The following is a 25,683-nucleotide window of genomic DNA, read 5'->3' as shown; positions in this document are numbered from 1 at the left end:
GATATGTGGGGTTTTCAAAGAAAAAAATGAGATGGAAACTACAAGTCTTTCATTTAAAAACACGTATCGAGACCCTAGTATGACAAACAAAATAAAATATTGTAGGTTTACTTTATTCCTGAATAGTGCGACAATAAAGCGTGTTCTTCCTCAACCTTAAAGACCAGTAGTGCCCCGCATCTGGCCTTGCTATGCAACATTTATGGATGCGCCCCTGTTTGTAATTAGTTTCTTCTTCTTCTTTTTTTATTAATTTTTTTTTTACTTTTCCATATTACTACTTGCCCACCACAAGTTACCCTGAAGAATGCCAGACTCGACCATTGTAGGGGTGAATGGGCCTTTTCTCACCAACCAGGGATTCCCCCCCACCCCGTCTTGCTGTGACCCCCTGCAGCGACGGGGCTCTGATAGGTCCGAAGGATTAATGGGACTGGCCTGCAGTGCAGGAGCATCCCTGTCTATAAAGCATCTGCGCTCACGGCGACAAACAAGCCAGAAACGCGCCGACGCACCGTTGCGCTTGTTCCGGATCACAAAGTTCAGGCGGGACCATGATTCTGTCCGGTGAATCCAGAGGGCCTCACCAAACCGGACTGTCTGTGGAAGAGGATGAGATCGATATAGTGGGCGATGAAGAGCCTGCCCACCCGATGGTGTTCAGAAACGAGTGCTCCACGGACGCCGGGTCCTCGGCAGAGTCCGGTGCCGAGTTTGACTCCTCCGAGCCCGACTCCTCTGGGGAAAGCGAGAGCAGCTTCTGCGCGGACGCTCCGACGCCCCGGAAGGCTCAGGGCAGCTCGGTGAAGCCCCCCTACTCCTACATCGCCCTCATCACCATGGCCATCCTGCAGAGCCCGCTGAAGAAGCTGACGCTGAGCGGCATCTGCGACTTCATCAGCAACAAGTTCCCCTACTACCGAGAGAAGTTCCCCGCTTGGCAGAACTCCATCAGGCACAACCTCTCCCTCAACGACTGCTTCGTCAAGATCCCGCGGGAGCCCGGGAACCCCGGGAAGGGCAACTACTGGTCTCTGGACCCCGCGTCCGAGGACATGTTTGACAACGGCAGCTTCCTGCGCAGAAGAAAGCGATTCAAGAGGAACCAGCCCGAATTCGGCAGAGACGGGTTGTTTTACTCCGGCCTGAGCAGCTACAGGCCGTACGGACAGCCGTATAACGCGCAGCGGCAGGTAAACCTCATGCCCGCTACCCCTGTTCGGTACGTTCCCCTGCAGGACGGCACCATGGTGGCCCCCTCTCCCTACCACCTGTTACCGCACGCTCTGAACGCTCACGGCAAACGCGGCGGGCCCAAGGACTCCAGAGGCCAGCCGTGCGTAACGGAGCCAAAGTCTGGCGCGCATGCGAAGTGCTCATTCAGCATTGAGAGCATCATGAGCAGACCGTCTCCCATCAGTCCACAAAACCCACATCCACCCCACTCTCCTCACGGCGGCCTTGAATTTGGTCACCTGATGTCAAACCCAGCCTCCCTTTTGATACCAGCGCTCCTGCAGCCTTTAAAGACTCCTCTGTGTCCTCCTGCGATGCTGAGCACCGTTCCTTTACTTAATGAGCATCTCACACTCTCTTACCCTCGATGCTGAGGCTGCCTGGGACACTTTACAGTCTGTTGTTTTTTTGTCTGTTTCTTAAAGAAATACTATGATTGCATGATATTTATGTGCGTTACCTGTGTCTTTAAAGGGGGGCAATGTAAATAAGATGAGTGGTAATATATCTGGGACATTGAATGGGGAAACCAAAAGCTATTTTTTGTTTGTTTTTCTATTAGCTAGGGTATTAAAATAAATGCTTGACAAATATGTTTTTCTTGTGTAATGATTTTGACACTTCTATGGCATTAGGAATAGTAATAAAAAGGCCTCTAACAGTGTATTTATGATAAAAATGTCATTACTGTGATTCATAAAATTTTTATTGTTCTGAGTTGGTCTTAACTTGGTTTGTGTGAAAAGCAAAAAAACAAAACAAAAACAAATATTAGAAACAGATTTGGTACGTTGACTACTTTAGAAAAGAAAAGAAGCATGTTTTGTTCCACAGTCAGGACTTCTGGCAGCAAAGTGACGGTCAAAATGGCAAACACAAACATACACATTGAAAACTGCAAGAACTAAATAACCAACTAAATAAAATAATAAAAAGTTAAGAAAGTTTACAGTTTTAAAAATAAAATATTGACTTTTACCTTAACGCAAACTGAGTGATACCCAGACTGAACCTGAAGTGGCCAATGTCATTCTTGCCAAATTAAACATTCAATCAAACGTTGAAAGCGAAAGTGAAACCATAAATGAGCAAATTAAAAAACAGATTGCCAAGGTTTCATTGCCATGTTTGACAAACTAAACATGAACAAATAAATATGATAATTTAGTTGACGTCTGGCTGCATAGCTCATATCGCCCTATTAATTCTTTGACAAACTTCTATTAAAGTAATAGCTGTCATATGTCTTTTCTTTCACTTAATTTTGCAAGTAAGACAGCAAAGTGTGAAATTTGAAATTAAGCGTCTTTTAAATTTCATGTAATAATATTTTCTGTAAACAGAAAAAAGCTGTGGCTACTTCATCTCATCATCCACTAGGCGGCGCTGCGTCCAAACCATTGATGCATACAGTAGATTTGAAGACGGTCTGTAAACTGCTGGTACTCCTCCTTTGGATAAAGGCAATAGACCTTTGTTAATGAAACAGTCTGTTTCATATAAAATATAAATTGTAGTAAAAGACATAAACCAAAACACTCCTGTCTGTTGTTGTGTTAAACTGCATCTAAATTGTATTCCTCAAAGGGAAAAAAACTAACTTAGACCAGGTAAAAAATAGGCTACTCTATAACCGGCAAAAGTTGCTAGTCAAACATTACGTCTATTAAAACCAGCAGATAATTTGCTAACACAGTTACCTTCTTTAAAGAATACTGATTTAAATCACATTTTGCTGTCTTTGACTATAGGCATGTATTGCTGACTTGGATGACTTTAAATTTTCTGCTTTTAAATTCTGACAAGCCAGAAGTTTTCATCTTTGGAGTCCTTAAAAAATAAACTTCTTAATCAATCACTAGATGGGATTAAATTGACTTCTGGTCATAATGTCGAATACCTGGGTGCTATTTTTGATCAGGACATTCATCTAAATGCCATACCAAACTAAGTCTGGACGATATAGAAAAAAAAACCTATTGATAAAATAGAAATTATATTGTTCCATGTTGACAATTATCAACAAATTCAAAACATAGATTTTAAGTGCAGTCCTGGCCATTTTATGCTGTTGCTTAGCGACCTGTTTTTTTTCTTTTTTTTAGATACGGAGCACACAAACACTGAATTCAAGCTCAACACTTTATTCAACCAACTTTTTACCAAAACTGCAAGTTTTAAAAAAAGAAAAGAAAAGAAAAAAAAAAGAACACGTTCTCTCTGAACTCTTTGAAGGGGCCGGAGCTTGGTGACGGAGCATTCTGAGTCTGCGATGGTGATTGGTTGGGAGGATGTAATGAGGATGTAATATTAACCTACGTGGCTAGAATGCAAAAGGAAGGAAATCTGTTATTCTATTGAACTTTTTACTAACATTTGTTTCTATCATTGATATATGTCTATTGATCAATATATATTGTTATTGAATTATCGTCGAGTCCGAAAAATCCCGAATGTTTCTGGAATATTGCCAGAGTTGGAAATATTCTGTCCAGGGGTGATGCTGAAAAACTAGATGCTGAATTATTGTAATTCATTACTATCAGGAAGTCCACAATACGCAGTTCAAAGTCTTCAGCTGATCCAAAATGCTGCAGCAGGTGTTCTTATGAAAATCAACAATAGGGGTCATATTACTCCAATTTAAGCTTCCCTTCTGTGGCTTTCTGGTAAATCAAGAATATAATTTAAAATTCTTCTTCTAACGTATAAAGCCCTTAATAATCAAGCTCCATCATATATCAGAGCTCTGATTACCCCGTATGTTCCTAACAGAGCACTTCGCTCTCAGACTGCAGGTCTGCTGGTGGTTCCTAGAGTCTCTAAAAGTAGAATGGGAGGCAGATCCTTCAGCTATCAGGCTCCTCTCCTGTGGAACCAACTCCCAGTTTTGGTCCGAGAGGCAGACACCCTGTCTACTTTTAAGACTAATCTTAAAACTTTCCTTTTTGACAAAGCTTATAGTTAGAGTGGCTTAGAGTACCCTGAGCCATCTCTATAGTTATGCTGTAATAAGCTTAGGCTTTTGGAGGACATCATGGTCTATTTTTCTCACTCTGCTGAGTTCTCCCACTGTTCTCCAGTTTGCATTGCTTGTTGTTGTTTCAACTTTTAACTTTATGTTCTCTGTCTTTTTTCTCTTCATAGTAGGTACACCTGGTCTGGTGTTCTTTTAGCTGTGACACCATCCAGGGGAGACAGATCATCTGCTATTACCATACAGTATAACATAGAAAGGATTCCAGGATCAATGTGTGCTTCTGTGCCTTTTTATGTCTCAGATGGCCGTTCACACTGAGCCTGGTTCTGCTGGAGGTTTTTTCTTCCCCGTTAAAGGGGAGTTTTTCTCCCCATTGTCGCTTCATGCATGCTCAGAATGAGCTGCAAAGTCATCAACAGTGTGGATGACTGTCCAGGCAGTGCAAGCAAGAGACTAGAGAACAACGCAGAGAGACGATGTGTGACATCATACCATATTCCATTCAAAAAGGATTTAGCTTGTATTACTTCTTTCTATCTAAAAATAATGAATTATTGCTTAAGGCTCCTTTAAAGGTAGTCTAATTTTCAACCATACATGAATAACTCTTTAACTTAGACCGAAATTTTAGATCTGGAACTTGGCCTCACTAACCCTCTACTGCAGCATTTTCTTATTGGTGCCTGTTCTCGTTGCCTGAGCATGCAAATAAGCAATACAAAACTCCTTTAGGTGCAATCAGTTGATTCTTGCACCATGGTGCTCCCCCGAGCAGTGCTGCCCAGGGCAGAGAGCCTAATGGCCGTTGTTAAAAGGTGGAACCGTCCTACTGTTTAAAGTCTGACCGCTTGTTTTATCGGTGTATTTTCTCACCAGCACTGTGAGGGCAGACACAGGCAGTGTCCTGTTGCAGCTCCGGCCCCAGCACAATTCCTCTACTCCCTGCAGTCAGATGTCTATTTTTGGCATGAGGCTCAGCTGATTGTAACACTGAAAGCTCAGTCCCTCCCTGATTTTTCCCCCTCTTCTTGTCGTCAGTTTTTCGTTCTTATTAGGAAAAGAGAGAGCTGTCTAACAGCTGAGCGCAGGCTTGCCGCAATAGGCTCAGTCAGAATAGAGGGATGCTGCTCTATCTCTCACTGCTTATGTCGCCGAGGTGAAAGGAAACTTTTTTTTTTTCCTTTTGGTCTCCTCATCAGCTGTGAACACTTACTCCACGAGCTTTCTTTTCCTTTTCACCTTTAGTTATTACGCTGCGGTGACTTATTCATAGCTGCAGAGCATATCACTTCTGGGATCGTTTTCCTCACCCACCCCTGCCGGGTCCTGATCGACAAGAGAAAAGGAGGATGGAGACGAGCCCCATCCCGGTGGTGACGGTCCAAACCGCCCCCTTTGAAGACCAGCGGCCCGGCACCAACGGGCTGCGGAGGAAGACCGCGGTGTTCGAGGGGAAGAAGAACTACCTGCAGAACTACATCCAGAGCCTCCTGTCCTCCATCGACCTGCGGGACAGACAGGGCTGCACCATGGTGGTGGGCAGCGACGGCCGGTACTTCAGCCGGGCTGCCATCGAGGTCATAGTGCAGATGGCCGCTGCGAACGGGGTAAGGAGGGGCTGAAGGCTGCTTTTCTAGATGTTAACGCATCATTTGGGTGTGCAGCACTGCACTTGTATATCATGTTCCAACATTTAAATGACGTCCCACATGTTGACTGTCTCTTTGGGAAAAAAAAAAAATTCACATGAATGCCTAATCCAGTCCGCAATAAATAAAAACAGAGGAATAAATTGTTTTCTAACAACTGGCTCCTGTAACTGAATGACAGTCTTAGAATAAACTTTCACAGAATCCTGGAAACACCTAGCAATGTAATCCCAGAAATCCCCAAAAGAAGACAAAAAACAGAACAGATGAAGTAGAATAGACTGAAAAACTTAGACGAAGAAATAAAATGTCACCATAAAAAATAAATTAAAAAAAAGCTAATTAGAAGACCAAGATCAGGCCTACTGGTGTGAGATGTGTGTTTTACGGTGTTAAAGGACTGATGGGTGATGTTTATGGCCTGCTGACTGTGTTTATTCTTAGGCAGGTAACATCAATTTTCAAACCACCTTTCAGCACATGTCCCACATTGTCTCACAGTTGTTTGGTTGGCATTCTGCCACCCTATTTATAATAAATCTTGTCTTAATTAAGAAAAATGACAAGATCACATTTCCATTGTTTTTTTTTTTTCATCATGTTAAAATTACAAATTTCAGCAGATTATATGTGCCAGAGCAACGCAAGGTAGTGCATAATTCTCAAATGGAAGGAAAATAATACATTTTAAAAGTATTTTGTCAACAAAGAATCAAAGTGACATGCAATTGCATTCACTCCTCTTTTTTCTGACATCCAGTACATGCAATTGCCTCCAAAAGTTAGCCTAATTGTTAAACAGTGTCCTCCTGTGTGTAACTTAATCTCAGTATAAATGCAGCTGTTTGTGCTTAAAATAGATTCAGAACAAACAGCATCAGATCCATTGTAACTCTGGAGGAGCTGTAGAGATGGAACAGCTCAGGTGGGATTAGGACAATTAGTTGACAGGACAGATACTTTTTGAACAATCCTCAAATCTGAACTTTATTGACGAGTAGCAATAAAAAAGTCATCAGATGCCCTACTTGTAATTTTGCCCCAATCTGTTTTAGAGGAGACAGCAAACGTGTGGAAAGAAGTGCTAAGACTGGTACGCAAGCTGTGGTTGAAACTTAGGCAGGACGTGCTCCCATAACTTTGTGGGACTAAATACAAATATGTGTTTTTATTTCCAGAAATAAAATTGTAAATAATAATTAAATAAAACATGGGCTTCATTTATCTTTCTCTCCAATATCCGGCTCCTCTTTATGCTGATCTGTTGGATTAAATTCACATAAAATAAATTGAAGTTTATGGTTGTTAAATGCATTCAAGTACAAAAACGTTTCCTGAAGTTGCTTTATTTTTAGCAATAATCAAATGAACGTAGCTGTATTGCATCTCAGAATCCCCGCTTTTTGCCTGGAGGTTGCAAACTCATGTTTGCGGTTCTTTGTTGTGGAACAAGAATAAACTTGTAATGTAACAATGTGAGGGAGATGAAGAAAGCACAGAGGAGACCCCCCCCCCCCCCCCCCCCCACACACACACACACACACACACACCCCAAACTCTCAGAAATTGCTTTGCTGTGAGAACTTTGTTATTACTTTGGACCATTTCCAAAGGAAAAAAAAAAGAAGAGATCCTTCAGATCGGTCCTTCTTTTTCTGCTGGCCCCGGCCAAATGTCTCCCGATGTCAGCCTTATCAGCACTCCCATCCATCCTGCTCCTTTTTCCTGCCTACGTTAGGCCACACCACCACCTCGCCCACGCACCACTGTTACACCTCTCCACAGCTGAACTGTACACACTCGGGATCCCCCTGTCACAGCGTGTGGCAAAGACCCAACTGTAAGGCACTTGGCACACAAACCCAGGCCCTCCACAACTTTCCAACTTACGCTGGTAGCTCGCTTCACACCAATCTAGATTTTCATTACCTCGACCTGTCATTTATATAAAAAAACAAGCTTTTTTTTTTAAATTAAGGAGGATAAATTCCTTTGTGTTGAGGACACTCTTATTTAGAGTGGTTGATGTGCAGGGGAAGTGTGGGATGCTGGTATTAGCACGTTATAAGTAGCATACGAAGTATAAATAGAGAGCATGGCTGTGATATTTGGGCATCTACTCAGGGAAGTGTGTGTGTGTGTGTGTGTGTGTGTGTGTGTGTGTGTGTGTGTGTGTGTTTGGAGGGGGGGGTCATTAAATTAGCCACCTGCAAAGTGGTATGATTTTGTGAGTTCAGTTTCCCTTCAACCTTTTTTGGTCCAACTTTTGTCACGTTTCAACCACATAACTTAATGCATTTAAGTGGGATTTTTTTTAAGATAGACCAAGACAAAGTATCTCATAACTGGGAAAATGGAGGGACAAAAGATTGATGGTATAAATCCTGCAGTTTTAGGAAGACCTCAGCGGTTTATTAGAGAACATCGGTAAACAAATCAACTCATGGGTCTGTGGTTAAGTTCTGGAGAAGTTTAAGATCAGAAAAAGAGAAGATAAAATGCAACAACTTCATTGTCCAACACCTTTTTTTTAGATGGAGATTGTTCCTGGCAATCATCTGGCAAAACAAGCACCCATACAGCACACACAGATTAAAAAAGAAACAAAACCTACTGTTAAAGCAATATAGCAAAAAGCAACAGCTTTATTAACTCAAGATACGGAATTCATTAAAATCATTGTCTTGTTAAAAAGACAACAGCAATTGTATCCATTGTGTGTCTATGTGTCTCCAGAAGGAACACAGCCGAGGGGCTAAATGAGTTTTTATAGCAGCTTGTTTTTGTTAGCGGGACTATCAGTCTCCAACCGGATGGCGGCAGCTTAAAAAAGGATTGCAGGGGATGTGCTGGGTGATCGCAAACCTAAATTGTTTTCTGTTTTCCAAAGCAGGTTTATGTATGTGCTGGTGATCGATTATCTTGCCAGCCGGTTTGACTGCTTGGTTATGCTTGTACGTGTCTCTGGTGAGGCCGTTTCCATGCCAGGAAACTACGTTCAAGGAGAAGACACTTTCAATCAGTTGACCATATACCAATTGCAAAATGTGTTGACTGGCATGGATGGGTTACAAAACGATATCCTAAAGTTTGAATATGCTACAGTTTTTTGTTTGATCCATCATCTATAAATAGAAAGAGTATGGTGCGAGTCCAAAAGTACCGAGCCCTTGGCCTCCACCTAAACCGACAGGACAGCATTGACAGCATTGACCAGGAAAGCAACCAAGCAGCCTATGGTAACCCTGGAAGAGCAGAAGAGATCCACAACTAAGACGACGAATCTCTGGACAGAACAATGTTTTGCTGTTCGTGGTTCAAACTGTGGTAAAGCAGCAAGAAGAAAGCCATTGTTGAAAGGAGCCTGGTTATAGTTTGTCAGAAGTCATGAGGAGGACATAGCAAGTATGCTGCAAGTGCTCGCGTCAGAGCAGACCAAAATTACAAAGCCAACAAAGTGCAATGATTGGTGGAAAACCAACGCAGACCATCCATAGACATACCAACCCACCATGGTGGCGGGAGCAAGAGGATTGGGGGGAGGCTTCTCCTTACCAGGTACAGGAATGTGGTTCAGAGTTGATGGGAAGATGCGTGGATGCAGTAATCATGGGGAAAAAACTGATAGAAGGTGCAAAAGACTTGAGACAGGGGCATAGGTTAGCACGACAGCGACCCTGAGCTAGAAAGAAATGCCTTGGATCAAAGCACATTAATGTAAAAGTCAACCTCCAGACTTAACTTCCGATCTTGAATCAGTGACCAAAACTTTAAATGAGATGTTCCCAGGTGATCTCTATTAGGTTTAATTGAGCTGTAGCGATTTCAAAGAATCACCTGTTCAAATCTCAGTGTTTAGATGCGTAAATCTGGTTGATGCACATCCAAAATACCGGCAGCTGTAATGGCAGCGTAAGGTCTTCCACAAAATCATACTAACCACACTTTTAAGGTATTTGTACAAAACACGTCTAACTTTCCTTCTACTTTCCATTCATGCACTACTCCGTGTAGGTCCATGTAAAATGCCCCCATAAAGTTTGCATAAAGTTTTCTGTTGTAATGTGACAGATGTAACAGGAAAACAATGTCTTAAACCCTCACGTATGCTTTTTTGTTGTGCTCCTTCCATGCCACCCACATTTCTCCTTGCATTTTTTTACCTTTACAGAAATTTTAAGAAATTAATTCAACACATGACCGCGATTGCTTGTTTGATTTTTAGTATGCACTACTACCTATTGCGAAAAATCCCATTAAAATGCAATGAAGTTTGAAGCTGTAAGGTCAAAAGAACGGAACATTTTCAAGGGGATGAAGGGGATGTTTTTTGAAGCTGCTGTATAACTAACACATACTTGGTATAACAAAAAAAAAAATAATCTGATTTCTCTCTCCCTAACATTTGTTCCATGCAGATTGGTCGTCTGGTAATTGGTCTCAATGGCCTCCTTTCCACTCCTGCCGTGTCCTGCATCATCAGGAAGATCAAGGCGATCGGTGGCATCATCCTCACGGCGAGCCACAACCCTGGAGGCCCCGGTGGAGACTTTGGAATCAAGTTCAACGTGGCTAACGGAGGTGCTTGTTGTCTCATCCAAGTTTTTTTTTTCTATCCGAAATAGTTGAGACCATCAACTTTCTGAATGTCCTCTTTGCCTGGAAGGTCCGTCTACTGATACGGTGATAGAGAGGATCTCCCAGGTGAGCCGGACTCTGGAGGAGTACGCCATCTGCCCTGATCTGCGCATTGATCTCTCTAGGCTGGGAAGACAAGAGTTTGATCTCGAGAACAAGTTTAAACCTTTTAGAGGTACAGAACTCATGCATGATGGGCTGAAACGTTTCTCAATCCCTTGTTCTAACAGTATATAAAAAAATGATGGTTGGCTCATGGCGTAAAGTATATTTTTGAGAGAAATCCAAAATCAATTCTGCTGAGTCAGCACATTCCTGCACATTTTCTCTTGTCTTTACAGTGGAGATTGTAGACTCCGTCGAAGTCTACCTACAACTGCTGCGAAACATCTTTGACTTCTCCGCCATTAAAAGTCTCCTCACAGGACCAGATCAGCTGAAGATACACATAGATGCCATGAATGGAGGTCAGTTAGGCATCCTGTGATAAAACCCTGATCAGTCTTCACTGTTGTAAATCAAGATAATTTCAGTAGTTATGCCACACCTCCTCCTTTGGCTGTCCTAGTGATGGGCCCCTATGTAAGAAGGATCCTGTGTGATGAGTTAGGAGCCCCAGCCAACTCTGCCGTCAACTGCGTCCCCCTGGAGGACTTTGGTGGCCGACCACCGGAGCCCACCCTGACCTATGCCACCTCTGTGGTAGATGCCATGAAAGGGGGCGAGTTTGGCTTCGGAGCTGCCTTTGATGCGGATGGGGTAAGACCTTCATGCCAACACTACAGCTTGTATTGTTGTAAATCGAGTACAGGCCCTGATTGCGCAGTTATCGGAGATGGTTATGAGGGGTAGATCTCAAAAGACAAAAATTCAATGAAACAGCTGAAGTTGCAGTCAGTTTGACAAACGTCTATGCATAAACTAATCATGTTGACATCTTACAATTACAGTTAGGTTAGCCATGCCAAAACCAGTTTTAATGCATCTATGGGATCATTGTCTTTTGGAACATCGGCTTGTCTCCCAGCGTTAACCATTGGATCATAGCTTTTACCCCCAGAGGAAGGGATATTGCTCAGAGTGAACAGCGCCAGTCCAGAAACCTTCAAGGCACAAGATTATTGTAAACTGCTTGAACACCAGTCACACTCTACAAGGAGATGTGAGTTTAACCTCAACATGGACAGAAAGAGTGCTGACCAAGAAAGCAGCAACTTTTCCAAAACTGACACCTTCAAACGCCTTCAAATTTGCAGCTGCTCAAGACTAAATGCCGTCTGGAGAGTTTTATGGTCAAAGGGATGCAAATTGGAGTATTTGGCCAAAATAACTAAAGTAGTTGGAGGCATCAAGGTGAGACTTTCAAAACTGGGTGAGTTTGTAACCTGGAGGTGCAAAGAGTTGTAAGGACAGTAGAAGGCCTGCAAGACACAGCACCCAAACCAGGGGTAAGTCATCAGTCAAGCTCAGAAGCAGCAACCTCCAGGCCAAATAGGCAAACTAAGGCACAGAGCCTCCCCAACCCAGTGCCTCTGCCATCTCCTGTCACGCAGACTCCCTCGCCGCTCAGGACCCACACCAACCCTAGGCAGCAAGGCCACCCAGCACCAAGTAAGGGAGTCCTGTCCCCCCCAGAGCCCACCACAGCAGCCGGAACATGGAAGGACCAGGGTAGGGTGGGAAAGTTACCATCCCACCTGGTTAGGTAGCCCCTGGGAGGGCTGGAGGGAGGGATGCCCACCTGAGCCCAGCATAGTCCTTGCAGCCCACATCCAGCTTGACACATCCCTGTAAGCCATAGGTCACCAGACGGAAGACCACCCCTCCGGGGTGTGACCCGAGCATCCAGAAAACCAATACCATGCCAAGGGGAATTCAGTTCAATTGAATTTTATTTATATAGCGCCTGTTCACAACACGTCACCTCAAAGCACTTTACAAAGTCAAATTCAATTAAATTATACAGGCAGATTGGTCAAAAAGTTTCCTATTTAAAGAAACCCAGCAGATTGCATCGAATCTTGACAGGCAGCATTCACTCCTCATGAAAGAGCGTAGAACCACAGTGAGAGTCGTCTGCATTGTTGACAGCTTTGCAGCAATCCCTCATACTGAGCACAGAAGCACACATTGATCCAGGGATCCTTTCGATCCTTTCTATGTTAGAGGGTAATGGCAGATGATGAATACCTTCTTGGGTTTGCACAATACCAAAACAGATGCATGGATGGTGACTTGCCGAGTGTTGGTGTGCGTGATCGTGGACGGCAGGGACTGTTATCTTAGCCACATAACATCCAGAGGGGTTATCAACTCAGAAAACATTAAAAAGGATTAGAAGTAAATAAAAAAAAAACATTTTTCATATGTGTGAGAAATATTGCATCATTTATCTTTTTTGGCCTTTACTGTAAATGTTAAGGTAAAAAAAAAAAAACAGTTTTATCTAAGTTAGAAAGACGGAGCAATGCCTTTTCACATTGAATCCACTTGTAAAACAGAAATTAATTCTTATTTTTAATCGTTTGCTTGTTAACAAAACCAGAAAAACCAATGAGGGCAAATAACTGCGTATTAATAACAATGTAAAAAGCTGTTCAGTTTATCCCACCAATATAAGGTTTCTTTCACAAGTGCTCAGTTGGTCCCTTAATGATCGGTATCTCCATGTATGACATCAGTGTTTATTATCTGACTGCTTCTTTATTGTTTTATTAAACCGTAATCGTTATCTCCCTTAACGATGCCAGTGTTGAGGATTGCTCAGTCATTGTAGCTCATTTGTAGAGTCTACGAGTCCATGAGCCAAAAGTAAATGGTATAAATAAATGGAGGGAAGATTTTCAGCTCCGCATTTAGTGAGTTAGTAAGTATTGATGGCAGCCAGACGGCGTGCTCAGGTCATACCTAAAATACACTTCAGAAGGAGCATGCTTCATAGAGCAGAATTAGTTTCTGAGCAACAAAGGGCTGAGCTGTTTGTTAGTGATTCATTCTTAGTGGCTGGGTTTATTTAAAACAGACTAAAGAAGATATTTATTATTTAAACGTGACTCCTAATTCCGTGCATGGTGTGTCTGTGGCAGGACCGGTACATGATCCTTGGAGAAAACGGATTCTTTGTGAACCCTTCGGACTCGGTTGCCATCATTGCTGCAAACCTCTCCACCATCCCTTACTTTAGACAACATGGCGCCAGAGGCTTTGCTAGGAGTATGGCCACCAGCGCAGCTCTGGACAGGTACAGCAAATACACAAACACGCACTCACTGAAAAGTCACACATGACAATCCAATTCCTTTTTTCACACTAACTCCCTGGGAGCTCGATATCCCAACAGGGGGGCATTGCCCATCTTCCCGTCACATAAAGATCCTTCTCTTACACACTCTTGATTTTATTTCTGTCCCGAAATACTGCCTGTTAGGTAAAATATGGGCAGAGCAGAGAGTGCCGAGTGAAAGCATGGCATTGTAGCTAAAGTTATCCCCATTAACGTTGTTTCAGCAGGTTGAATCCCAACAGGGCGCTCCACTTTGGCTTGAACTTATACCGGCCTGTAGGAAACAGTTTTTTTTAATAAATTAACTAATCAGAAGGAATACAACTCACGCAGTCGGTTTTTTACGATTTATTCACAAAGCAGTGCCCCTAACAAGATCAGTAAAAAACTAAAGACTCTCCAGAAACTTTTTCACTTTCATATTAAAACTGTGATGAGGGGCTGATGCTCTATAATGAGATGTAAATACTGTCTTTATTCTTACTTTGAATTTTGAACAAGAGCTTTAGACCATGTCCTGCTTCATAACAAGGATGCATGCTTGTCGACTTTCCACATTTCTGAAATAAGCCACAGAAATATCAAATTTGATCTTATTTTTATGTATTCGTGGGATCCTCAAAAGTATAAGATATCTATAATGTCATGCAGTTATTAAAAACTTCACCCTCAAAAGCTTCAAAACGTTTTCAAGGACATTTTTGTTGCGCTGAAAAAGGAAAGTGACGAAAAAGTAAAAAAGTAGAAGTAAAGATCAACAAATATTACCCGTATGCACAAATGAACAAGTCTATATTTTTGTCTTACAGCAATTAAAAATCCCACTTGTTCTATGTTGTGTTCATTGTTTTACTCAAACATCCCAGAGTTGATGCAATATACTATATGTTGGCATTATTGCAGTTATCTTGTCTGCGTGCAGATTGCCCAATATGTATAAGACCGTCAAGTGCTCACATAGGAATACAAACTATGTCCAGCATGGGTGCCTGTTTTCTTATCATTGCAATGATGATAGCACGCAATTAACTTCCTGCAACTTCTTGTTTACGTTAAGAAGAGAAATTACCCAACAGAATCCTTTCTCATGAAGCGCCACACATCTACAGAATTTTCCTCCTAACACTCGCAGAGGACGCCTTACATCGCCACAAGCCGCTCTCACTTTGCTCAGCTCTCAGCCGGACAGCCACCTCTCATGTTCCTAATGTAACACCCGGGGAAAAGTTTGCAGGGTCTGACAAACTCCAGGAAGTGTTGAAATGCTCGGTGGTGTGGTGTGTGTGCATGCTGGAGCCAGTCCAAGTGTAAGCTTTTTTAGGAGAGTGCCTCTGGGAGTTTGGACTGAGAACTCCCCCCGGCTCCATGTTTCTGGAGAGTCAAGCATGGTGTTGTATAAATGCAAGAGTATGTAGTCCGCGTTCAGCCATTTGCATTCTGGAAAACTTAGTTGTGTTTAAGAAATGTTGGACATTTAGGAGATCAGCTGGAAAGGTTACAAATGTTTTCCCTGATTATATTAATCCCTGGTTGGTTGACTGATAGTGCTTGTGCCGCTTGTGTTTGAGTTTCCCTGCTATTCTTGGCACAAACTAAGAAAACAGCTGATGCAGTCATGGAGAGGGCAGTGGCATGGACATTTTGAAGGAAACATCTGCTTTTCCTAACTTCAAGTACGGAGGATGTAGAGATGGAAGAGGGCTGAGCCCTTGACAGTCACGTTACATTAGGGAGGAATGAATTTAATGGCTGATCGACAACGTTTTTAAAAAAAAACCTGAAAAATATGTTAGAAATTTTTAAGGCAAGCTTTAAAAAGCCTTTTGTGTGTCAGAGGTAGACATGTGGAGCATAAGATGAAAGGACCTCCAAGAGTCAACAGAAAACTCCACGCCTTGACCTAAAGGTGCAAATCTTTACAAACAGCATCTGACTGGAGAACAGTGAGCGATTGCGGGGATTGTAGGATAGTGCAATGATGGGTTCCTTTAATTGAGTCATTTAAGGTTTTAAATGTAGCCTGTACATATGATCTACAAATGTAATAATTTCATAATTATGAATGATAAAACAAACTATTGTGAGGGACTGCATCCTTTTAATTTTAACTTAATGAATAAAAAATGTTTTTTTGAAAAGTGACTTGCCGGCTTTCTCCTCCACTCCTCTACTCTACTTCCTGTTCCCGACCCTTGGTGCCTTGTCTCGCTGCTCCAACTCAACAGCCAATAGGGGCAGAGATTCAGTGACATTCACCCATATTGTGCAATACTGACTGATCTTTACAAAGTGAATTTGTTTGGAATCTCTTTTCTAAACCCAGCTTGTAAGGTTTCAGTTAGGGAGATGTTTTAGTCATCAAGCTCCTCTCCTGTAGACCTAACTCCCAGTTTTGGTCGGTGAGGCAGACACCCTGTCTACTTTTATAGCTATAGTTGGTAATCCTGTCCAGAAACAATCTTTGTTATACTGAGTAAAATCATCCTTTCATCCTGAAAGTAGTTAATACGTTATGTATTCACAAAAAGGAGGTTTAAAATGATCGTTCTCTGCGGGAGCTGCATGCCTGTAAAAACTATAACCAATCTCTGCCGTTCGGTCCGAAGGGCAGAGATTGGTTATAGTTTTGTTCCTGTTCTCTCCCATAGACGTCCCTCATCTGTCCCTCAGGTTCCGGGGCAATCACCTTATCTATTGGTTGTCCCACATGCCAATCATTCTGACACGCTCACGTAACGCCAATGAGTTTCCGCTTGCTGGCTGCGAATGCGCACTTCTAGTGTTTATGTATCCAGTTAGCTTAGCGGCCTAGGTTAGCGGTTAGCCATTCAATGTAGCTCTGCTGCTCTCGCCGTAGACTTTGAACATGGCTGAGTCACAAGAAGTGAGCTGCGTTCATGTTTATGAGAAGAAGAGGAAGGCCTCAGTAGAAAGAAATAAGATGGCTGCCCCTGTGGCTCCGCGCTCTTTCATGAGGGCTAAATGCTGCTTGTCAAGACTTGATGCAATCTGTTGGGTTTCCTTAGATAGGAAACTTTTTGACCAATCTGTCTGGATGATTTGATTGAATTTGACTTTGTAACGTGCCTTGGGATGACATGTGTTGTGAATTGGCACTGTATAAATAAAATTGAATTAGAATGTTCCAAAAATGTACGATATTTAATCTTATGTTTTCAAAAACAACCGAATAATTAAAAAGTCTGTTTAGACCATTTATTTGAAAAGAAAGTCAGGATCCATTCTCTGGCCCGATTTGTTTTAGGCCTACCATGAAACATGTAGCGTTTTAGCAATCGCTTTCTTCCAGCCCATTATTTTTTGGCACAATCAACATAACGTAAAACCATCTTGGAAAGTGAGGAGTTATTTGCTCTGTGGGTGATTTTTATAAATATACATAAATATGGGTGGAATTTCCCTAGATGAATGCACGATGCCTCTTCTAAATGTGGCCAAACTTTGTCAAGGCAATGAGAGAAGTTGTTTGCTTTTGAGAGCTTTGACAGCTTTGCACATGTTTCCTGGGGGATAACACTTATTTACTGTGACTGAAAGTCAGGATTTTAGACATGAAGGAAGGTTTCATATAACTGTGTTTGTGTTATGATGAATAACTATAAAGATCGAGTTTAAAATGAGAACGCTGTGAAAACCTATTACGAGAAAGTGTGAAAGTCTGCCATCAGGTCCACGGTATCTGTATTATGCAATATTTTGATAGGAAACAGAAACAGAGGGTGTTCAAGTTTGACACAAATTGTGCAAGCACACTTCTCCTCTGACAGATCTTAATATGTGAAAGAAATCTCTGGAAAGTCCCAGAAATCTGCTTTGAGTTCAAGTCAGAAAGACAATGCTAACATGGCGTCAACAATGAGCTATTTATAAAAGCCATGCAGTCACTTTTTTATGTTTGCCAATGCTGCCTTTTGTGTCAAAATCTTCAGGTAAAAGAATGCAGTTTCTGTTTCGGCACATCAAGCACAAAACATGCTAATTATTGCAGCAGCTTACGTCTTCATGACACTGTAAGTCCAGACTGCGCTCTACATGCAGGGGTGGTGACGAGTAAAGCCACCAGATGCTAGGTTTGTTGAATGGCGAGGTAAACTAATCTCTCAGTACACCTGATCATGCAAAAACATGCTCAGAGAGCAAAGAATCACCAGTAATAACAGTTGTGTGTATTCTTCTTCTGATACCATATTGTACGATTGTAGGCAATTATAGAAAACTCATACAATTAATTTTTTTATGTATTTATTTTTATACAGTTCAAAATATATTAGCACCTTGATGAACATGTGTAAAAACACAGTATTTTGTTTTACTTTGAAATTGCTGATCTGTATTTTAGCTGCAAATGAGTTAAACTTAACAAGATCTTCAAGATTTGGACAACTTTTGCACGGTTGAGTAAGTCTTCAACCAAATTTTTGTTTAACGATGTGCACAGTTGTGCAACCAGGCTTCTACAGCATTTTTTATTTTATTTTTTACATTTTCCCTGCAACATATTTGTTTGTTTTTAGTTGAAGAAGATTGATCATAGGTCTAATTTTTTACATCACAAAAACTTAGAATTTTATAAAGGAGGTGCGTGCACTTTGGGGATCCACTGTCTATAAGGCACCTGTCCTGTGACATGAATTTTCTAACACAGGTGTTCCCAAAGTGAAGGGTCTGGACCCACCGGGAGACCGCGAGACATCTCTTGGGGGTCCTGAGATGATTTGTTGCTGAAGTGCTAAAAATATTTAGTATTTCCTTTCATGTGAAACGAATACCAAAGTTTAACTGTAATGCAGGGGGAAGGCTGCACTTTTTTTTGTAAGATTTCTTATAAAGAATACCATTTTATTCTCCTAATTTTATCGCCGGCTGAAAAGTTTGGGAACCCCTGTTCTAGCAGATCCTTGTCATGATCATTAGTTGCAATTCCATCAATGTTTTTGACGCGCATTTAGAAGTATCACATTAGATCGGGTTAATGGAAACGGCAAAATTTGAATTAACTCACTAAATTTCAGAAAAAAAAAGTTTTCCCACTCACTTGAGGTGGTTTTTGACAAAAAAGCAGTAAATGCTTTAAAGAAGAGATGGGAACACATTTGTCGAATCAGTTCTGACGTAGCGAACATGAACCTCACATGGAATGATCAGCTATTTCTGCTGCCAGTGTCTTCCCGGATATTCCCATAACGCACAAAAACAAGGCTGGAAGCAACAACCGGTACGTTTGGACCCATGAAGAGACTCGAGCGTTTCTTAGTCTCAACTATGGAAAAAAAAAATAAATACACATTCTTTAAAGTCTCGCTCCATTACTGATCCGTGGTCCGTGCTGGTTAGCGACCTCTACTTTACTGTTTATTACAGCCAGCGTTGATGTATGACGACATTACGCTGTACGTCTCCTGGTTAATTAGCTACAAACCAGTAAATGGAAACAACGTCTGATGCGCATTATCCTTTTTTTTGCGACATTTTAAAAGTTTGCTCAAAGTTCACATGAGAACTGGAAGGATACGCAGCTATTGGGTGATTGTGTTTTGATTTTTGTTGTTTCCTGCGTCATGCTTCCTTTAGTTCATTACCTTCACCTGAGTTTCATTATCACTTGATTAACTCCACCCGTTCCTCATGTTTTCTCTCATCTCCTACCCGTATATACCACCCAGTTGTCATTGTCATTTGTCGGATCCCCCATCCCCCCCCCCCGTCTTCATTCATGACAATGCATTGCTGTCGTGGGGGAAAATGTTGTTTATTCAATGCAAAGCCTGAGAGCATATGATTTCAAAACACACCACAGCACTGCATCTGTGAATAGAAACCCTTTGGTGTTTCTGTATGGAAAACACTGTTGACTTGACAAAGAGAGTGTGGTGTGTCTGTCAAATGTGCCTATGGTAGCATACACCAGTTCCGCCCACCACCCACATCCACCCCCCCACACCACCACCCCTGTCAAGTCTTTTTTTTGTTTGTTTTCTCCAGTTCAGGAGTTTCCCAGCATGGCTTACTAGCTTACTGGTTTTGACATTTCACCGGCTTTCAACATCTTTGTTTTTACAAAAAATCAGAAACTCCCTTTGCCACTCTGTTGTTGTCTTGTGCTGTTCTGTTGCTGGAAATGTAAGAAGCGATAAGCAAGAGGGGAACAAGGTCTCGCTTGTGTATGCAGCAGCTCCCCTTTCAATGCAAAAGGAAGAGATCAGCTGCTCAAGCTCAACGCGCCGTAGCGAGCCGAGGGGTCCGCAGTTTAGTTTAGTTCCTGGGCTTCCTTTCTCAGTCAATCGGTGCAGTTACCAAAGCAAAAGCGAACTGATTCTCACACTTTTTTTTAGTCTCTTTAATATAGCAATCTTGCTTGAAAACCAATCCCACTGTGTGCAGACCGAGGGCTTATTTTGGCCCGGTTGGACGTGCTATTTAAAACGGCAAACGCTCGTCAGAGGGGCCTGTTTGTTTTCTTTTTAGGAATGCCAGGCTCTCCGTTCCAGTGCTTGCATCCCCCGGAGGGGGATCAGGCTGGTTTCCTCATATTTGGTAATTCATCCCCTCCGCTTCTAAACAACTGCACGGAACACAGCAAGTGTTTATTTACGTGCATGGTTATTATGAAGATGTTTTCACCACCACTCGAAAAAAAAAACATAAAGCCTCCCGTTCAGATTTAGCACCCAGTGCATTCCCTCGGATTGACATGCCCACGTGTTCGTCCCTTTGGCTGAAACATCTGTTTTGTTGGTTTAGATATTTACTTTAGGAAACCTTGGTCCAGGCACATGTGTTTACATGCTGCGGTGATCATAGAGAGGTTTTCGATGTTGCTTGTGAGGGCGTGCGGGCAACATCAAGCAGTTGAGACGGTAACTTTGCACTTATTGTTTCTACAGGAGGCAAACTGCAGCTTCTTGAGCTTCTCATACAATTAAAGGAATAGCTAGATCATCCCGATTCCCCTTGTCTGGATTGTGAAGCCTTTGCTGATTCCTCTTTCTCTTTAGGAACTATAATGCATGTATACATAAGAAAATCTTTTCAAAATATTATTTTTGTTGCTTTCCTGTCATAAGCAGTCATTTATTATTTTCATCAGAGGCAGTGATGACATCACACCACGTGTATGATAGAGCAGTCGCTGTGCAACAAGGTTTACCTGATATTTTAAAACAAAGACAAAATTACTTTTGAGTTGACATTTTAAATTCTCTTTAGCATCTTATGTTGATGATTAGCATGGTTATCATAATAAAACAACTTTTTATGTGTACTCTATAGAGAATGTAGATCGTTACCCTAACTCTGATGTTTCTGAAAGGCTGTCAAGATCTACAGTGCCGGTGTAAGACCGGTGTAAGTCCGGTGTAAGACATAAAAGAAAGAGGTTGTTAGCTCAAATATTAATCCAGAGCAACTCTGATGCACTTCATCCAGCCTTCCTGTTTTCTGCTTGAAGTGTCGCTCTCTCTCGCAGTCTGAAAGAGCCACAGCCATTTCCAACATGTTGAAAGACAACCTTCTTTGTAAATATCTTCTTACATCTTCTGGCTTACCCTGACTTCATATTTAAACACCTCCCTGTTCTTGAGAAAGGAGAAAGTACAATTTTATTGAAAATCTTACACTTAAAAGCTTTGAGGTAGGTCTGTGATTGCTTTAAACAGATGAGTCAAAATCTTTTCCTTTCATTAGTGGTTTCACAATTCAAATCCAACTGCGATAAATTCATTAAACAGTTTAGAAAACTGCATACATATTTTTCCAATGTGCAAGATTTTTTTTTATTGCAGTTAGGAAATTAAATGTGAAGTGCAAAGTTGCCCCGGCACATGTAGGCAACAAACTTCTTCATGAAGACTCAGGTCTGAAATAACAGGACATGCAGAAAAAGAAAAAAAAATTAAACAAGTTGAATCTTTTGGATCATGCATAGTTATTTGAATTGCTGATTTATTATTTTATGTTACAGTCCATCATAAAACAATTTAAACCATTCCATTCTACCTAATAAATCCTGATATTTGGTTTACATTATAAAGCACAACAACTCAAGCTGTGCTACAAAACAGAATTATAAAGTAAGGAAACAAACGATCAGCTATTTTATTTCTATATATATATATATATATATATATATATATATATATATATATATATATATATATATAGATAGATAGATAGATATATTTATATATATATATATATATATAGATATAGATATAGATATAGATAGATAGATAGATAGATAGATAGATAGATAGATAGATAGATAGATAGATAGATAGATAGATAGATAGATAGATAGATAGATAGATAGATAGATAGATAGATAGATAGATAGATAGATAGATAGATAGATAGATAGATAGATAGATAGATAGATACTTTTAATATCCCCACCTTCCTAAAATAATGGAATAAAGTAATTTTTTTTAAAGCACAAAACAAAAAAACTGGCAATAAGTTATTCAGTTAATTTAGGCAAAAAAATTGCTAAACAGTTACTACTTTTTTAAGAAGGCGACCATATGTTAAGAATTTTAAAGCTTAATGAGTTGTTGCTTCAATTAATAATTTTACAAATCATTCATCAAATCATCAAATGTCAACATATCTAGTCAAATTTGCACATTTGTTTACTATGTCCTAATTTATTGTTTTAGTGTTAAATGATCTCACATAATTTTGAATTAGCAACATATTTATTTACTCAATTGTGGGAAGTTCGCCCCTTTATTCAGTATCTTACTAGAAACTGTAAAAATTCCAAATAACTAAATTTATTCAATCAGGAAAATACAGTAATCCCACTTTAAAGAAACTTTTCTTTACTTCTTTTAGAAAATACCTAAACATTACTAAACCGTTTTATTGATTTATACTGCAGCTTCTTAAGATGATATAAATGTAATCGCTGACATCCTGTCTCTCCAGGTTATAGATATGCCCACTTCTAGGCCCACTTCTATTAGTTGTTCTTCAAAATGGGAAAAATGGGAGAACATTAAATACAATTAAGATTTTCTTTTAGCTTAAAAACTTCGAAACCACCAAAAGACAAGCATCTTTAAATGCTCCTACCCACAGTCAGAGCAGTCATTAAAAGGTTAAAACAAACCAGGCACCGTGATGAACAAGGCTTGACAGGGACCAACGTTTGTTTTGCCATCACACACAGTGAGGAGGAGGCAAAGGGACGTGAAAAAAAAAAATCTTCAAAGCTCACCGTTAGATAACTTCAGCAGATAATATCCTCTTGGGGGTCACCAAACCTTGATGACGACCACGTATTTCATGTTGTGTTTTACACATCTTTCAGAGGTCTGCCAATAATTCAATAATTTCTTCTCCCAAAGTGTAGTAGCCTCTTTAAGAAATGCTTTATGTGATTTTCATCGGCTTGTCTCTGTTCTGGTGAACCAACACTAAAAAAACCCTAATTCTCCTTTCCCCTCTCTCCGCACATATTTGACACACGTGCAGCTCACTCCTCATGACCCCCATATAAGATGCATAAACATGCAGGCACACACATGCACCCTCCCTCTCTTCTCCCGTTGTTTTGAAGACCACTCTGCCTGTGTTCGGAGAACGTGGAGTGAAAGGTTGACTCATTTTATTCTTGCAGCATTTTGCCTTATTAAGTTACTGGATGAACTGTTGGCAGATTGCTACTGTCATGCAGCATTTGGTTCGCTTTATTTTAAAGGTCAGAGGATTTGCTTACACACTCACCCTTCTGATCTGATAAAAACGCAAAGGACCAAACTTTGTTTTTGTTTCTCTCTTTGCTTTCCTGTGCTGTTTGCAGGGTAGCCAAAGCCATGAAGCTGGCTCTTTATGAGACTCCCACAGGCTGGAGGTACTTTGGGAACCTGATGGATTCTGGGCGCTGTTCCCTGTGTGGGGAGGAGAGCTTTGGAACTGGTACGATCTAGCACGCAAGTACACGCTCTGAACATAAAAGGCTCATAAAGAGAGATATGTGATTGCTGAACTGTCATGTGGAGTTAAAATATTATAAACAAAAGCAGAATTGGTCTTTTGGACAGGAAAGAATAGATCATAGATGCAAACCCTCAGACCGGTTTGGAGCATTTGCTGGGTTTGGACTAAAGCACCGACCAGCTTCTGCAGAGTTGTTTGCTCAATTGTTTGTTTTGTTTTGTTTACTTTTCCCTTTTAACTTTATGATAAAAGGGAAAATGATGATTGTGACATCTCTATATGTGAGACTTGCAAAGACACTTCGACTTTTTCACAGCTGACTTCAGTGTTTTTTTGCAGGGATTAGATGTAACCCACCAACACAAGATGGCACATCTCGCAAATGCAGAACATCAAGACTGCACAAAGGCTCCACTCATGCACATCATACGACTGCTAAACTCCCAATGACCGCCCCAATTTATGTGCAAAACTAGTTACTTTCCATGGTCCCTGTGAGCTCTGTTGCACTGAGTAACTGTACCATCAGCACCATCATATGCTCTGTTCACCCTGCTGCTACAATCAACATTCTTACACATAACTTTTCCGTACATATAAAATGTCTTTTTAGGTTTGCTGCTACATTCCTGACAAATTTCACAATATCTTTATTTGGTTTCTGTTTCTTTTATGTTTATATTTCATGCTTTTAATCATTTCTATATTGCACATGCTTCTCTTTTGTCTTCTGTTTTTATTCAGAGCCTTGGGACATAATTTCGGTCAAACGCATGCTGTAAATGAGCAGATGAATGACAAAGTCTAAGTCTAAATCACATTTTTGAGGTGGAAGGAAGGAAATCAGAATCTGAAATGTGAAAGGTGCGCCGTGCATTTGTGTTCCGACCCTCTCAGTTAATGTTTTTGCAGAATCACCTTTTGATGCAATTACAGCTGCAACCCTGCCACCTTGTGCATTTACCAGCTCTCTACATTGACATTTTAGCTCATTCGTCTTTCCAAAACAGATCAAGATCTTGGATTTAGGTGTGGACCTGTGCTGGGTCATCCTAGCACATGGCTGTGCCTTAAAGTAGTTTATTCCATTGTTGCTCTGGCTGTATGTTTAGGATCATTGTCCTGCTGGAAGGTGAACATCCACAGCATCCACAAGTCTCAAGAAAACAGGTTTTCTTCCAGGCTTTCCCTGGATTTAGTTCCATCCATCTTCCCATCAACTCTGACCAGCTTCCCTGCCCCAGCTAAAGAAAGGCATTCCCACAGCATAATGCTGCCATCACCATTCTTTGTTGGAGGAATGGTGTATTCAGGATGTTGTGCAGTGTCAGTCTTCTACTACACATAGCGTTTTAAGGGCAACAAATTGTGATTTGCTAGTAGGCCAGATTCTTACCTTTTCCTCTCATCCAACCAGCTCTTGTTCCTCACCTTTGCTGTGTCCATTACATGTTTTTGGAGCACTCCAGATAGGACTTTTAAATATCTTTTTTCTTTCTTTTTTTGAACAGGAGCTTTCCTCTGTTCACTCCTAAGGCCAGGTTTGGGGAGTGGAGGACTAAATATTGTCATACCTCCACCTGAGCTGTGGGTCACTACAGCTCTTCCAGAGTAACCTTGGGCCTCTTGGCTGCTTCTCTGATTAATGTTCTCCTTTCCCAGGTGATCAAAGTAGGTGGACAGCCATTTCTAGGCAGGTTTGAAGCTGTGTCGTACTCCTTTGACTTTTGGATGATAGCTCAAACTGCCCTGTGAAGTACTCAGACAAACTGCTCCACAACTTTATGACTGATTGCTGTGTTCCTTGCTTTTATGAAGGTGTTTGTTAACTAATGTTCTCAAGCTCACTTTACTTCTTAGGCGACATCCCTCAATTTATTGAGGGATGTGAGTAAAGATGGCTGAATGCAGCTGCACGCCACACTTTTCAGATTTGC

The 25,683-nt window shown here is 41.2% G+C and overlaps 2 protein-coding genes across 2 annotated transcripts in view; both read left to right on the top strand.

Annotated features, from left to right (window-relative positions):
* Nucleotides 1-389: 389 nt before the first annotated feature.
* On the top strand, nt 390-1,823 carry foxd5 (forkhead box D5). Its single transcript, XM_012869972.3, has one exon. It carries the CDS (start codon nt 555-557, stop codon nt 1,608-1,610), a length of 1,056 nt encoding a protein of 351 aa, XP_012725426.2. The 5' UTR covers nt 390-554; the 3' UTR covers nt 1,611-1,823.
* Nucleotides 1,824-5,236: 3,413 nt separating this feature from the next.
* The window catches only part of pgm5 (phosphoglucomutase 5), a 33,585-nt gene continuing 13,138 nt past the window's right edge, over nt 5,237-25,683 (top strand). Inside the window, exons 1-7 of the mRNA XM_012870093.3 lie at nt 5,237-5,823; nt 10,284-10,446; nt 10,532-10,678; nt 10,845-10,970; nt 11,072-11,262; nt 13,590-13,744; nt 23,610-23,725. Coding sequence (XP_012725547.2) covers nt 5,566-5,823; nt 10,284-10,446; nt 10,532-10,678; nt 10,845-10,970; nt 11,072-11,262; nt 13,590-13,744; nt 23,610-23,725 — 1,156 coding nt within the window. The 5' untranslated portion in view covers nt 5,237-5,565. The remainder of the gene's footprint in view (nt 5,824-10,283; nt 10,447-10,531; nt 10,679-10,844; nt 10,971-11,071; nt 11,263-13,589; nt 13,745-23,609; nt 23,726-25,683) is intronic.

Source organism: Fundulus heteroclitus, chromosome 12, assembly GCF_011125445.2.
Source record: "Fundulus heteroclitus isolate FHET01 chromosome 12, MU-UCD_Fhet_4.1, whole genome shotgun sequence".
Taxonomy (NCBI): Eukaryota; Metazoa; Chordata; class Actinopteri; order Cyprinodontiformes; family Fundulidae; genus Fundulus; species Fundulus heteroclitus.
The sequence above is the reverse complement of the archived record's forward strand: the minus strand, read 5'-3'. Positions and strand labels throughout refer to the sequence as shown.